At 47.9% G+C, this 14,302-nt stretch overlaps 1 protein-coding gene across 1 annotated transcript in view; it reads right to left on the reverse strand.

Moving 5' to 3' along the window:
• SPNS3 (SPNS lysolipid transporter 3, sphingosine-1-phosphate (putative)) overlaps positions 1 to 14,302 on the reverse strand; it is a 44,966-nt gene that overhangs the window by 15,840 nt on the left and 14,824 nt on the right. The window contains exon 10 of the mRNA XM_055579650.1: positions 11,237 to 11,426. Within this exon, the coding sequence (XP_055435625.1) occupies positions 11,237 to 11,426 (190 nt within the window). The remainder of the gene's footprint in view (positions 1 to 11,236; positions 11,427 to 14,302) is intronic.

Raw genomic sequence — 14,302 nt, forward strand, 5'->3', positions numbered from 1 at the left:
CCCTCCAGTGACAGAAAAGCTAACACTCAACTCTCAAGCTGCAGCCCCTTTGGGGAAGAGAAGAGTCACAGAGAAGGCAGGAATAGTGTCGAAGAAAACAAAGAGTCACCCATACTACATCACAGCACTGTGACATCAGAGCAGAGCTGCCCACACCCAGGCTGGGGAGAGCAAGCAGCATGTGAACTCTGCGAACATACAGAAAAAGAGAGAGAGGGGGGAAAGGAGGAAGGCAAGTGGGGAGGGAAGGAAGAGGAAGAACGAAGGGAGGAAGGCAGAGAGGAGACAGGGAGGAAAGAAAGAGAAAACAGGGAAAATAAAGAAAAAAAGGAAGAGAGGATGAGAGGCAAAAGGAAGGGGAAGAGAAAGAGGGAAGGAAAGAAAGGAGGAGGGAGGAGAAGGAAGGAGAGAGAGAAACAGAGGAAACAAAGGTGGAGAAGGAAGAAGAAAGAGAAGAAGAAAGAACCCAACCTAGAAGACAGACAGGAAAAGTAGCAGGAGGAAATCTCTAATAATGGTTCCAAACCAGTTGTGTGCTCAGTCGCTTCAGTCGTGTCCAATTCTGCAACCCCATGGACTGTAGCACGCCAGGCTTCTCTATGGAGTGGGTTGCCAGGCCCTCCTCCAGAGGATCTTGCCAACCCAAGGATTGAACCTGGGTCTCCCTCCTTGCAGGTGGATTCTTTATCACTGAGCCACTGGGGAAGCACTTTCAAACTATATTGAATATTAATTCAATAAAGAAAGAGCTCAAAGGACTTCCCTGGTGGTCCAGTGGCTAAGACTCTGTGCTCCCAACACAGGGGGCCCGGGTTTCATCCCTTGTCACGGAACTAGACCCTACATGCCACAGCTAAAGATCTTGCATGCTGCAATGAAGACAGAAGATCCCACATGCTTCAACTAAGATCTGGTGCAGCCAAATAAATAAATAAATATATATTTTTAAAAAAGGAAAAAGAAGCTGGTGAGGATTCGTCAATAAGTCCAAAATTTTCAAATTAATTTGAAGTTAAACAATTCCTTTGATTTCAATTCAATTTCTTCAGGTAAGTTCATACTAATGAATGAAACATTATGTGATTCTATGTATATGAAATATCCAGAATAGGAAAATCTATAAAGACAGAAAGCAGATTAGCAGTTACATATAGCTGCCGGCTGGGGGAAATGGTGAATGATTTATATGACTATGGAGTTTCTTTTTTTAATAGAAAGTCCAAGAAATGCATTTACTCTGTTGTCCCTTAGTAAGTTTCTTTTTGAGGTGATGAAATGTTCTACAACTGATGTGGTCATGATTACAAAACTCTGCAAATATACTAAAAACCATTAAATTTTGCACTTTAAATGGGTGAATTGCATGGCACATGAATTTCATCTCAATAAATCTGTTTTTAAAATTATTGTATAGGGACTTCCCCAGTGGTCCAGCGGTTGACTCCGCACTTTGAATGTGGGAGGCAATGGTTCGATCCCTGGTTGGGGAACTAAGATCCCACGTATCACAAGGCACAAACAATTTTTTAAAAAGAAACAAGAAAAATTTCCATATAACCCCAGTTTAATAAAAGTATTTCTAAAAACATAAACCTATGTTTATACACTGAGAGACACATATAGAAGGATGGTCACATAAAAATGGAAACAAACAGGCCAAGATGTTAAGAGTAGCTGATTCTGGAGGATGAGAAAATGGAAAGTTGTTATTTTCTTTTTTGGGCTTTACTGGTTTTGCTTTTTTTAAAAAAAATTTTCCCCCAAATAAAAATAGAAAGGGCACTGATAGAGTGTGCTGATTGAACTGCTGGTCTCAACATTTGAGTTCACTGTGGTAGCATGTGGCTGCCACATCCCTCACGTGTCAAGGGCCCCAGAGTATCATCCTCAATCCTCTCCTCTTCTCTATTCAAGGTCAGGCCCATGCTGATTTCATTCAGCCTCATGGCTTTAAATAACCAGCCTAGACCTCTCTCCTGAACTCCAGACTCATATATTTCCAACTGCCCCTTAACATCTGCAGGTGAATGTCCCAAAAGGCACCTCAAATTCCAAATGTCTAAAATTGAACTCCTAATCCCACTCTTTTCAAAAGCAAAAAACAAAAAAACAACTCAGCACCTCCATCTCAGTAAATGGCAACTCTGTTTCCAACAGCTCTGGCCAAAAACCCTGGAGTCATCCTTTCTCTCATCCTTTTCTCTCACACCCCACACCGAACTCATCAGGAAATCCTGTTGATTCTACTTCCAAAACACACCCAGAATCTGACCACTTCTTTACACTTCCTCCACAACCAGCCACAGGCATCTCTTGCCTGCATTATTGGAAAGTCTGCTAATGGGTTTTCCTATCTCTTATCTTTATCTATTTCATGTTATCATCCCAGCAGCCAGGAAGACCTTGTTAAGCCAGACACTAGGGAGTTACAAGTGAAAATGAAAGTGTTCGTTGCTCAGTTGTGTCCTACTCCTTGCGACCCCATGGACTTCAGCCTACCAGGCTTCTCTGTCCAAGGAATTCTCCAGGCAAGAATACTCGGGTGGGTTACCATTTCCTTTTCCAGGGGCTATTCCCAACCCAGGGATCGAACCAGATTCTTTACTGTCTGAGCCACCAGGGAAGCCCAGGTAGTTACAAAAAGTCCCCAGCTGGGACTGCCCTGGTGGTCTAGTGGTTAAGACTCCATGCTTCCACTGCAGGCTGCATGATTCAATCTCTGGTTAAGAAACTCAGATCCTGCATGCCATAAATAAATTAAAAAATTTAACAAAACAATTCCCAATTAATCATGCTTCTTGGTATGCACACCCTTGTACAGTCCTCTCCCAAGGGGAAAACGGCCAGCTTTAACCCTTTGCTTCAACCAACGCAGTAAGGCGGCAGTGATGCTATGCTCTTCCTGGCGTAGGCCTTAAGAGACTCCACAGCTTCCACGTCTGCTTTCTGAGAATGTGGCCCTGAGACCACAATGGAAGCAACGGGTTTGGGCCAGTGGAGGATGAGAGACTGAATGGAGGAGCCCCAGCCAACCACCAGACACAAATGAGATCAGCTTGGAGGTTCAACCCAGTCTCCCAGTTAAAGGCAGCTATGGAGTGAGCTATGGGCTGGTTTCATGTGAAACCAGCCATGAAACCATCCAGCCAACTCACAGAATCATAAGAACAAATCATTAGCTGAAGCCACTAAGTGTTATGGTGATTTGTTACTTGGCAATGCAGGTCAGGAAGCAACAGTTAGAACTGGACATGGAACAACAGACTGGTTCCAAATAGGAAAAGGAGTATGTCAAGGCTGTATATTGTCACCCTGCTTATTTAACTTATATGCAGAGTACATCATGAGAAATGCTGGGCTGGAAGAAGCACAAGCTGGAATCAAGATTGCCAGGAGAAATATCAATAACCTCAGATATGCAGATGACACCACCCTTATGGCAGAAAGTGAAGAGGAACTAAAGAGCCTCTTGATGAAAGTGAAAGTGGAGAGTGAAAAAGTTGGCTTAAAGCTCAGCATTCAGAAAATGAAGATCATGGCATCCGGCCCCATCACTTCATGGGAAATAGATGGAGAAACAGTGGAAACAGTGTCAGACTTTATTTTTTGGGGCTCCAAAATCACTGCAGATGGTGACTGCAGCCATGAAATTAAAAGACGCTTACTCCTTGGAAGGAAAGTTATGACCAACCTAGACAGCATATTCAAAAGCAGAGACATTACTTTGCCAACAAAGGTTCGTCTAGTCAAGGCTATGGTTTTTCCTGTGGTCATGTATGGATGCGAGAGTTGGACTGTGAAGAAGGCTGAGCGCCTTTTTTAGCTTTTGAACTGTGGTGTTGGAGAAGACTCTTGAGAGTCCCTTGGACTGCAAGGAGATCCAACCAGTCCATTCTGAAGAAGATCAGCCCTGGGATTTCTTTGGAAGGAATGATGCTAAGGCTGAAACTCCAGTACTTTGGCCACCTCATGCGAAGAGTTGACTCACTGGAAAAGACTCTGATGCTGGGAGGGATTGGGGGTAGGAGGAGAAGGGGATGACAGAGGATGAGATGGCTGGATGGCATCACTGACTTGATGGACGTGAGTCTGAGTGAACTCGAGGAGTTGGTGATGGACAGGGAGGCCTGGCATACTGCGATTCGTGGGGTCGCAAAGAGTAGGACACAACTGAGCGACTGAACTGAACTGAACTGAATAGCTAACTGATACAAACCATCAGTCAGAGCATCACCTCTGAGCTAAAAATCCTCCAATGGCTTCCCATGTCACTTAAATTGGAAGCCAAAGTCATTCGATGTACAGGGTTCCCTACAATCAGCACCTCCCCCTCCACCCCTACCATTCCCTCTAACCTCATCTCCTCTGCTCTACTCTGGTTGGACCCATTCCAACCGCATTTCCTAGAAGACACCAGTATGCTTCCCTCTCCCAGGGCTGCTGCACTTGTTGTTCCTTCTGCATGGAGGGCTCTCCCCACCTCTACCCCTGTATCCACATGGCTCCTTCCCTCACTGGCTTCAGGTTCCCGCTGAAGCATCGCCATCTCAGTGAGGCCTCCCTGACCTCCTGGCACAGCCCAGTCCCTCTTGTTGTCCACTCTCTGCACTCTGTTCTTTTCCACAGAACTCAGCCCCATCTAACTCACCATTTATTTTACATCTTTTTCTTTTTTTTTTTTTTAGCCACATGCACAGCATGTGAGATCTTAGTTCCCCAACCAGGAATTGAACTCATGCCCCCTGCATTGGAAACATGGAGTCTTAACCACTGGACCACCAGGGAATCCCCTATTTTACATCTATTTTGTTGCATACATATTTTTGCCTGTTTTGTTCAATGATGCACCCTCAGAGCCTAGAACAGAGCCTGGCACACAAGATATGCTTGGGAAATACTGGGTAAGTGAGTGAACATCATTTCTGCTCATCCTGGCTAGGACCTGCCTTGCAGCCACCTCAGCATGTCCCCAGCTCTGCTCCCTCAGCCCGTGAAGCCCAGCAGGGTGTGAGGGTAAAGACCCCCCTCTCCCAGGCTTCTCACCTGTGAGATGAGAAGAGCAGCACAGAACCAGAGACGACTTGGGCAGGGGTGGGGGTACACCTGTGGGGCTTCGTGGCTGCGTGTGCCCAGATATAGCTCACCATAATGCTAGATAACAACGGGACCTGGGGCTCAGTGAAGGATGAGCCTCTGGGCCACAGAGCAGATTATTTTCCCAAAACAGCCACTGCAATATTTCCACATGCTCTTTCAGATCACTACTAGTCTCCACCAAAAAGAGTAAATCCATTCTCTCTCCCTTTGAATCTGAGCAAGAAGTTGTGGCTCCAATGAAGAACAGAATGCAGTGAAAGTGACGCTCTGTAACTTTCAAGGGTATGTCATCAAAGACTATGCAGCTTCACCTGGCTCTCTCAAAACTCTAGTCCTTGGAAGCCAGCCACCATGTTGTAAGCAAGCCCCAGCCACATAGGGAGGTCACAGGCAGCTGCTCTAGCCAGTAGCTCCAGCTAAGCTCTCAGCCAACAGCCAGCATCAACCATCAGCCCTTAGCCTTTGACATCCAGCTCCCACCCTCCTTCTGCCTAGTTAACTCCAAGTGGAAAACAGATATGTTACCCTCACCCCCAACCTTGTCCAAACTACAAAGTCATGAGCAAAGTAAGTGTTCCTGTTTTTTCAAACCACTAAATTCCATTATATATCTATAGTAACTAGAACTGGCCCCAAAGTTCATTTATCTCTTTAGTTAAACCAATGGGAAAGTACTAGCACTCCCATTTTATAGCCGAGAAAATTGAGGCTCAGCAAGGTCAAGATCTTGCCCTAACTCACACAGCTAGGTAGTGAAGAAGCAGGAAGAGGTTCAGGTCTTTCAGATGCCTCAATGCATGTTTGTTGCCATCCCCCAATTCCAGCTCCTCCCTCTGGACCACAAAGCCCACCTAAGGGGGTACTGCCAATGTTCAACCATCTCCTCCAGCTACCAAGCCAGTGATGATGGAGTTCCTATCCTGAGCTCAGTCCCTCCACTGAATATAAACCCCTTCTCCTCTGAAGGGCAGCGGCTCTGGGAAGAAGGCCAAGGAAGAGGGTGTGAGCCAAGACCTGCTGTGCGCGTCTGGATCCCAATTAACAGCCGAGAAGTCAAGTTTCCCTGCCAAGGGGACTGGAAGGAGGGAAGAGAAGGAACCCTCTGCTCCTGCAGGTGGGCCCCAGGGCACAGGCTCCCCCACAGAAGGCCCCAGACCAGACTTTAGATGCTCAGGAAACCTCATCACCATGAAACATACAGCATGACTTGGCCCTATTTCAGCAAACTGGGGACGAGCATGCCCACAATGCTTCCCCAAACCCTTCCTTCCAATGCAATGCAGCCACAAAAGCAGTGGGAGAAAAGCTATATGCAGCTGCAGACACGTGTGTACACACATCCCACACAATTATCTGCTTGCCTGGATACACATGAATGTGCACACTCACACACAAACATGTATGCAAAACAGCACCCATAGACACACTCATACACACTGTTCACATATACAATGAATATACATGCACATGCAATATACATAGAGCATGACTGTATGGGTACACAGAAATGGACACATACGAAAGTACATATATCTGCATTCATATTCACAGACCTGCATATAGTCACACTTAGATGCACGCACACACTAGCACACATGCCCACATTCCTGTGGGCCTTCCCAGGAAGCCCCATCAATTTCCCCTGGAGCCTATCAATTTCCCCAGGACTGGCAGAGAAAGTACAGGAAGAACTGTGCTTCCTTCAACCTGAGAAGGTGAAGGATGGATGCGGAGGGGTGGATGGATGGATGGATAGATCAATCAATAGATGGATGGATGGGTGGATGGAAGACACTCAGGTGACTTCCTATTTTGAAGCCAATTTGAACAGAAGCCAATTCCTCAGCTCCCTTTGGCCACCCTTTCTGGTACTGACCCACATAGGTCTCCAAAACCTACTAACAATCCTTCATGGTGAACTGCAGCCAGTTCCCACCCTCTGAAGTTTCAGGGGTGATGTCATATCCAGGGACTTCAGACTTGTGTATCCAACTCCACTAACACCTCTACTTGGATGTCAACCTCCTGCCACAAACTCAGAAGTTACCAAACAAGCTGCTCATCTCCCCCCAGATTCCATTGTTCCTGCCTACTTTCCTATCTCAGTTAATGGCCTCTTTCTCCTTCCAGCTACACAGGCTAATATCCTAGAACTCGCCTTTGAGTCTTCTTTCTCTCACACTCTACACTGAATCCATCAGGAAATTACGACGGCTCTACCTTCAAAGTGTATCTATAATCCAACCGTTTCTGACCACCCCTGACACTTCTGCTCTTGTACTCTCCACCCTCATGGGAAGTCCATTCTCAGCACAGAAGTCAGAGTGATTTCACTGGCAGAAGTCAATGACAGAAGAACAATAGAGAAAGTCAATACAACCATGGTTGGCCACAAAACTGACCGACCTTTAGTTACACTGACCAAGAAAAAAGGAAAGAAGACTCAAGTTACTAAGATCACAAATGAACATTACTACCAACCTTACAGAAATTAAAAAGATTATAAGAGAATACGATGAATGAAATTCCTAGAAAGATGCAAACTACCAAGACTGGCTTAAAAAGAAATAAAAAGCCTTAATTGACCAATAACAAGTAAATATTGAGTCAGTAATCAAAAAAACTTGCCACAAACAAAAGCCCAGAACCAGATGGCTTCACTGGGGAATCTGAACAAATGTCTAAAGATGAATTAACACAAATCCTTCACAAACCCTTCCAAAAAATAGAAGAGGAAGAAGCACTTGTCAACTCATTCTATGAGACCAAACAAAGACATCACAAGAAAACTACAGACCAATATTTCTTATGAATAGAGATGCAAAAATACTCAGCAAAATACTAGCAAGCCAAATTCAGCAACATATAAATATGATTTTACACCATAACCAAGAGAGGATTTATCCCAGGAATGCAAGGTTGGTTAAACATACAATCAATGTAATATACCATACTAATAAAATAAAGGACAAATGACATGATCATCTCAATAGATGTAATAAACATAAGCCACACCACCTGCTCCTTAACACAAAACTTCAACTCACTCAGTAAAAGCCAGCTCGACCCAATGCCCACATGGCCCATCACTTCTCTGTCCTCTTCTCCTTTCTTCACTCCACACTAGCCCCAGTGCCCTTTTTGTTGGTCCCTAAACCTACCAGATACACTCCTGCATCAGGGCACGCTCCCTCTGCCTGGCACACTGTTCCCCTAAATATCCCATAATTCACCATATTGTGAATTTTACTTATATATCTTACCTGTTAGCTATCTCCGCCAATTAGAATGTGAATTCCTTAAGAACAGAGCTATTTTTGGCTGTTTTATTCACTGATATATCCACAGCATTTAAACCAGCATGCCACTTGGTAGGCACTCAATAAATAGTTGTTTAAAAAAAAACGAATGAACAGCAATAGCTAGTCCCTCAACCATTCACACAATGAGCAATGATCACCCCCACCCCACCCCCACCAGCCTGACACCATGCTTTGAGCTAGGAGGGCTGAGAAAGATCAGAACCAACCTGGGCCCAGCTGGGAGGGGCGATCAGAGCATATGTAACCAGGACCCGAGGAAGAAAAGTGCTGAAGAGCAGCGAGGATGGATAGAGAGGGCAGGACCTAGCAATGAGCGATGGCTCCATGGAGAGACGGTGCTCCAGCCAATCCGTGAGGGCCCAGAATGATTCAGGCACACGGAGAAGGGGAGGGAGTAGAGAGAGCAGATGGAGAGCCCAGATGTAGGGCGCAGGGGGCATGTCCTGGGAACCAGGCGGGGAACTGCATGGCAGGGCCACATAGGAATAAGGCTACTAAGGATATCAGGGCCATCCATGAGGGGCCTGGAATGCCAGGATGAGGAGTCAGACTTAGTTTTCCGGAGGCACCAAGGAGCCACGCAAGACTTCTGATCAGGAAAGGTCCGTGGTGTCACTCTGGCAGTGCGAGAAGAACAGGTTGTGGTGGGGGAGCAGGAAGACAAGGAGACCAGGAAGCTGGGTTCTTGGGACAGTCCCAGAGAAAGGTGTGAGCCAAGATGGGATGGAGTGGACCAAGAGAACAGGGGCTGCCCCGGTGGCTCGGTGGTAAAGACTCCACCTGCCAGTGCAGGAGACACACAGATTCAGTCCCTGATCTGGGAAGATTCCAGGTGCCACGGAGCAACTCAGCTCACGGACCACAACTACTGAGCCTGTGCTCCACACCAAGAGAAGCCACCGTGATGAGAAGCCTGCGCATGGCAACCAGAGAGTAACCCCCGCTCACCACAGCTAGAGAAAAGCCTGCACGTCAACGAAGACCCAGCACAGTCACAAATAAATAAATCAATAGAAATTATTTTTTTAAGTCCATTAAGGAGATAAATTTACAAAAAGGAAAAAGAGAAGAGGGGCAGTTTGGAGGTGTTAGGGTTTATGACTGGTGTTAATGGGCAGGGGTGGGGCGTGGGGAGGTTGGGGGGAGCTGGAGCCTCAATCTCGGGACCTCAGGAGCACAGAGCCATGGAAGTGGCCGGGGGGTCTGGTCAGGGCATCCAGAGGGATGAGGAGGAGGATGAGGAGTTCTGGGGATCCTGTCCGGCCCCTGCGGGAGCCACAGGGAGGAGCAGGTTCCCAACACAGAAGGGTGGACATGTCCCAGACCCTCCCACCTTCCTGCCCCTCAGCCCCTCACGCCCCAGGGCAGGCCCAGAGAAGAGATTCTCCAGCTGGCTTTGTCAGCCAAGATGCAGTGTCATTTCTAGATGAGCCATCCAGCTCTGGAGATGCGCCAGGCTACGGAGGGGGGACAGCTGTGTCCCCGCAACACAGCCAAGGAGCCACTTCCCAGAGCCAAGCAAGACAGTGGCAGAAGCAGAGCTGGCAGGGGCTCCGCGGGCCCAGCCAATGCAGAGACAGGCCTTCAACAGGGCCTCCATCTGCCCGGGGCCGCCGCCTCCCTGCAAGGTCAGGCTCATTCAGTCCCCACCAGCTGGAGATGATGATCCCAGTCACGCTCTCGGCCAATAAGCACTAAGGCATTTATTAGGCTGGCCTGGTGTATGCCAGCCTCTGTTTCTCTCCCACGGGGGTGACAAGGGTCAATGCGGCATGAAGGACATAGACTTTGGAGCCTGCGGGGGCGGCATTAGAGGCTTATCTGTCTCATTCTTGGTGCGGCTGTCTCTGGGCCTCAGTTTTCCCATCTGTTGAGTGGGGATAAGAAAAACCCTTTCCGACAGGGGCATATGGTGGTGGTGGGTTAGTCGCTAAATCGTGTCCGACTCTTGCAACCCCATGGACTGTAGCCTGCCAGGCTCCTCTGCCCATGGGATTCTCAGGCAAGAATACTGAAGTGGGTTGCCATTTCCTTCTCCAGGGACAAGGGCATGATAAGGACCAAATAAGAGCACATGCAGGAGGGAATGCTAACAGAATTTGTCTATTTCCCAGGAATTTCAGTGGAAACCCAACCAAGGCTGAGGATGCTGGTAAGAAACCCTCATACCTTAAAGAAGGTGCCACCTACCAAGGACAGTACAGGGCATTAGTTATATCTACCCACTTTGGTCTAGCTTATGACACTCCTCCAGGCAAATATTTTACATTTGATTTTAAATAGAGAAGAAGATAAAACACTGAGACTTTCCCTGCATACTTTTAGACTAGAATAATACAGTAGAAGAATCATTTTTAGAAGAAATGAGGTCCCATTATCTCCAATCAAAGCATTAACTAGGAAGGACTTTCCTGGTGGTCCAGTGGCTGAGAGTCCATGCTCCCACTGCAAGGGGCCGGGGTTCAATCATTGGTCAGGGAACTAGATCCTGCATGCCAAAACTGAGATCCCATGTGCTACAATGAAAACCCAGTGCAGTGAAATAATTTTTTTTTTTAAATGCATTAACCAAGAGCTCAAAGGACACACTTTAGAGTCAGAAAAGCTTAGGCTCAAATCCTAGTTCTACCCCTTCCTAGCTGAGATTCTTGGTATGCCTTAGTTTACTTATCTGTAAAATGGGAATATCAGAGCTTCACCTGGAAGGAGTGATAAATATAACATTTGGGAAGACCTGGAACAGTGTCAGCCTATGCAAAATAGGAGTTCCCTACCCACTGCAGCCCACTCCCACCTCTGAAGGGCCCCTCACTTACATAGGAGGCCAGGAGGGTGGTCGGGGCCAGGATGAGAGCCAGGTAGAGGCAGGGGGCTGCAGCAAGCAAGCTGGCAGCACAGATGAGGGGCTCAGCCTGAGGGTTGACTTTCTTGTACCTCCTTGAAGTCTCTGCTCCCAGGATGACCCCAATAATGCCAGTCACAACAGTCAGTGCCCCGAAAATCAGGCTGATGGAAAAGAGCAGAGAGGGCTTGGTCAGTGGTGGGATCAGGATAGGGGTCCAGCCACCTGCCCTCCAGTGCTTGATCTGGTGTGTGTGTGTGTTCAGTTATGTCCAACTCTTTATGACTCCCTGCCAGGCTCCTCTGTCCATGGATTTCCCCAGGCAAGAATACTGGAGTGGGTTGCCATGTCCTCCTCCAGAGTATCTTCCCGACCTAGGGATTGAACCCATGTCTCCTGCGTCTCCTGCATTGCAGGCAGATTCTTTACAGCTGAGCCACATGATCTGGTACCTGCAGGGCATGTGGCTGTGGGCCTCTTCCCCTCCCTCCTAACCTGGGTCCTTGGGACCCTGCTCAGGGATCCATGTACATCCTTCAAGACCCATCACAAATGTCTCCTCTTTGGGGATGCTTTCCCCTGTCCGTTTGCTGATTCATTCACTCTTTCAGTTACTACAGCACCTTCTGCGTCCCTATCATCAAGATCACTCACTAGACTGTGAATCCCTGGAGAACAGAACCAGGCTTGGTTTACTTTCTTGACTCTAGGCTGGGAGCACCGAGTCTGGAACAAGCAATATATGTTAAGCAAATGGCTCACTGATCTCTCCCAGAATTCCCAAGTGAACAGGTGAGGAAGGTGAGGTTAAGAAAGGTCAAGGCCAAGATTACCCAGCTAGTAAGTGACAGAACCAGGATCTGAATACACATCTTCATCCTGCTGGTCCATCCTAGCGCAAAGGATGGACCCAAGCCTTCTTTGAAGGGCAAAGGGATGCTGAGACTGACTAGCGTGAACTCTCAAAAACAAATGTAACTAATACTTTTCCAACCCTTAACTGGCTTCCTGCATCCTGGAGGCTCCCGCCCAGCACTGCAGCACCGGCCCCGGCTGACCCGTGTAACCTCCCTTCTTGTCTCCCTCCCTCCCTCGGCACGAATGATTGAGAATTCTCTAAACTTACCCTACACTTTCCGGCTTCCCTGTCTTGGCCCACACTCTTCCCTCTGCCTGGAGCACCACAACCCCCCACCAACCATTCTCCACCTGGCCAGGATCCTCTCCCAGAGCCAAACCTTGCCAAAAGTGCCAGGTGCCTGCCATTACCTCCATGGCTCCCACCAAGGCATAAGAACATGACAGATGCAAGACCATGGTTACTGACAAATTGAATGTCACCAAAAAAAAAAAAAAAATCTCTCCAGAGAAGACAGGGACCTGCCTGAGGCCACACAGACCCACACTAGCAAAACCAGGGTCCCCTGGCTCTCTTCCTACTGAACAAAGCACTTGTGTCTTTAGGCAGCTTAAAGGTGCTTAACCAAACCTTCCTAGGCTTCCAAGCTGTACCAGGCTCCAGCTCAGCCCAGTCAAGTGACCCCGAATCCAGATGAATGCTATCTGCCTCTGAGTCTTGGTCTGAACCGAACTTGGCAGGTTCTCAAGACCTTTCTAAGACTCGGGATTCATTATTCGGACAAGTGATTTAGATGGGGGTCCCCCAGAGCCCCTGACCAGAGGGGTGGACAGAAGACACACCTACCATGAAGTGTCCCCACCCCCACATCGCCTTCCCAGAATCAGACTCTCAGAGCCAAGAGGGTCCTCAAGGCCTGCAAGTTCTGTGCTGGTCCTCTGTACAGTGGCCCAGGCAAGCAGCTATCCAACGCCTACTTACATGACCCCAGAGGTGTGAAACTCAGTAGCCCCTTGCTGCCCCTTCCATCTGGGCTCTGGATGTTGGAAGTTTTCCCTCTGGCTGAGCTAGAATCCTGTGTACTGCGGCTTCCTGCTCCCATCCAACCCTCACCCGAGGGCTTAGCCTAACCAAGGAGGGTGTATGAACAGGTAAGTTCTGGGACTTCCCCAGTGGTCCTGCGGCTAAGACTCCACGCTCTCAATGCAGGAGGCCCGAGTTCAATCCCTGGTCAGGGAACTAGATCCCACATGCCACAACTAAGACCCGGCATAGCCAAATAAATAATATTTAAGGAAAAAAAAAAAAAAAAAACAGCTAAGATCTATGCAGAACCAGGGCTTTCTACCCACCCTGGGGTAGGCTAAACAATGCCCCCCACCCAAGACATCTATGTCCTAACTTCTGGAACCTGTGACTGTTCCCTTGTATGGGCAAAATCATCTTTGTGGATGTGACTATATTAATGTTCTTGAGCTAGAGAAATTTTCCTCCACTTTTTAGGTGGGTCTTCAGTGCAGCTACAGATGTCCTTATAAGAGGGAGATATGAGACTGAAGAGGACAAGGCAATGTGACCATGGATGCAGTGATGTGGCCTCAACCAGAGGCCGCCCACAGGCACCAGAAGCGGCACAGGAGGAGGCTTTCTGAGAGCCTCTAGCGGGAGCGTGGCCCCGCTGAACTTGCTTTTGACCCAGTGGAACCATTCTGGACTTCTGGCCTCCAGGACTATGGGAAACATTTCTGTTGCTCGAAGCTACTGAGTGTGTGGTCATTCGGTCCATCAGCCCTAGGACCCGAACACTAACTCCCATGTCAGTTTCTCACCCAGGTTCTGGGAAGGAGCCAAGTTAGACGAAGAGGCTGAAGCAGAGAAAGGGGAAATCACTGGCCCAGGAATGCACAGCCAGTGAATGCCTGAAGTGGGATGGAGTCCTGGTTTGTTTTTCCACTTTTTCAAGCTGCTGGGGGACTTTTAGGACTCAGTCTTTGCCTCTGGGGAGATAAGAATCTAGCTGTAGAGCCAGGATAAACATCACAATATCCTGGGACTTCCCAGGCGGTCCAGTGGTTAAGATTCTGCACTTCCACTGCAGGGGCACGGGTTCAATTCCCTGGTTGGGGAACTAAATTCCCACAGGCCATACAGTGCAGCCAAAAAAAAAAAAAAAAATCACAA

Source organism: Bubalus kerabau, chromosome 4 (genome assembly GCF_029407905.1).
Source record: "Bubalus kerabau isolate K-KA32 ecotype Philippines breed swamp buffalo chromosome 4, PCC_UOA_SB_1v2, whole genome shotgun sequence".
Classification (NCBI taxonomy): Eukaryota; Metazoa; Chordata; class Mammalia; order Artiodactyla; family Bovidae; genus Bubalus; species Bubalus kerabau.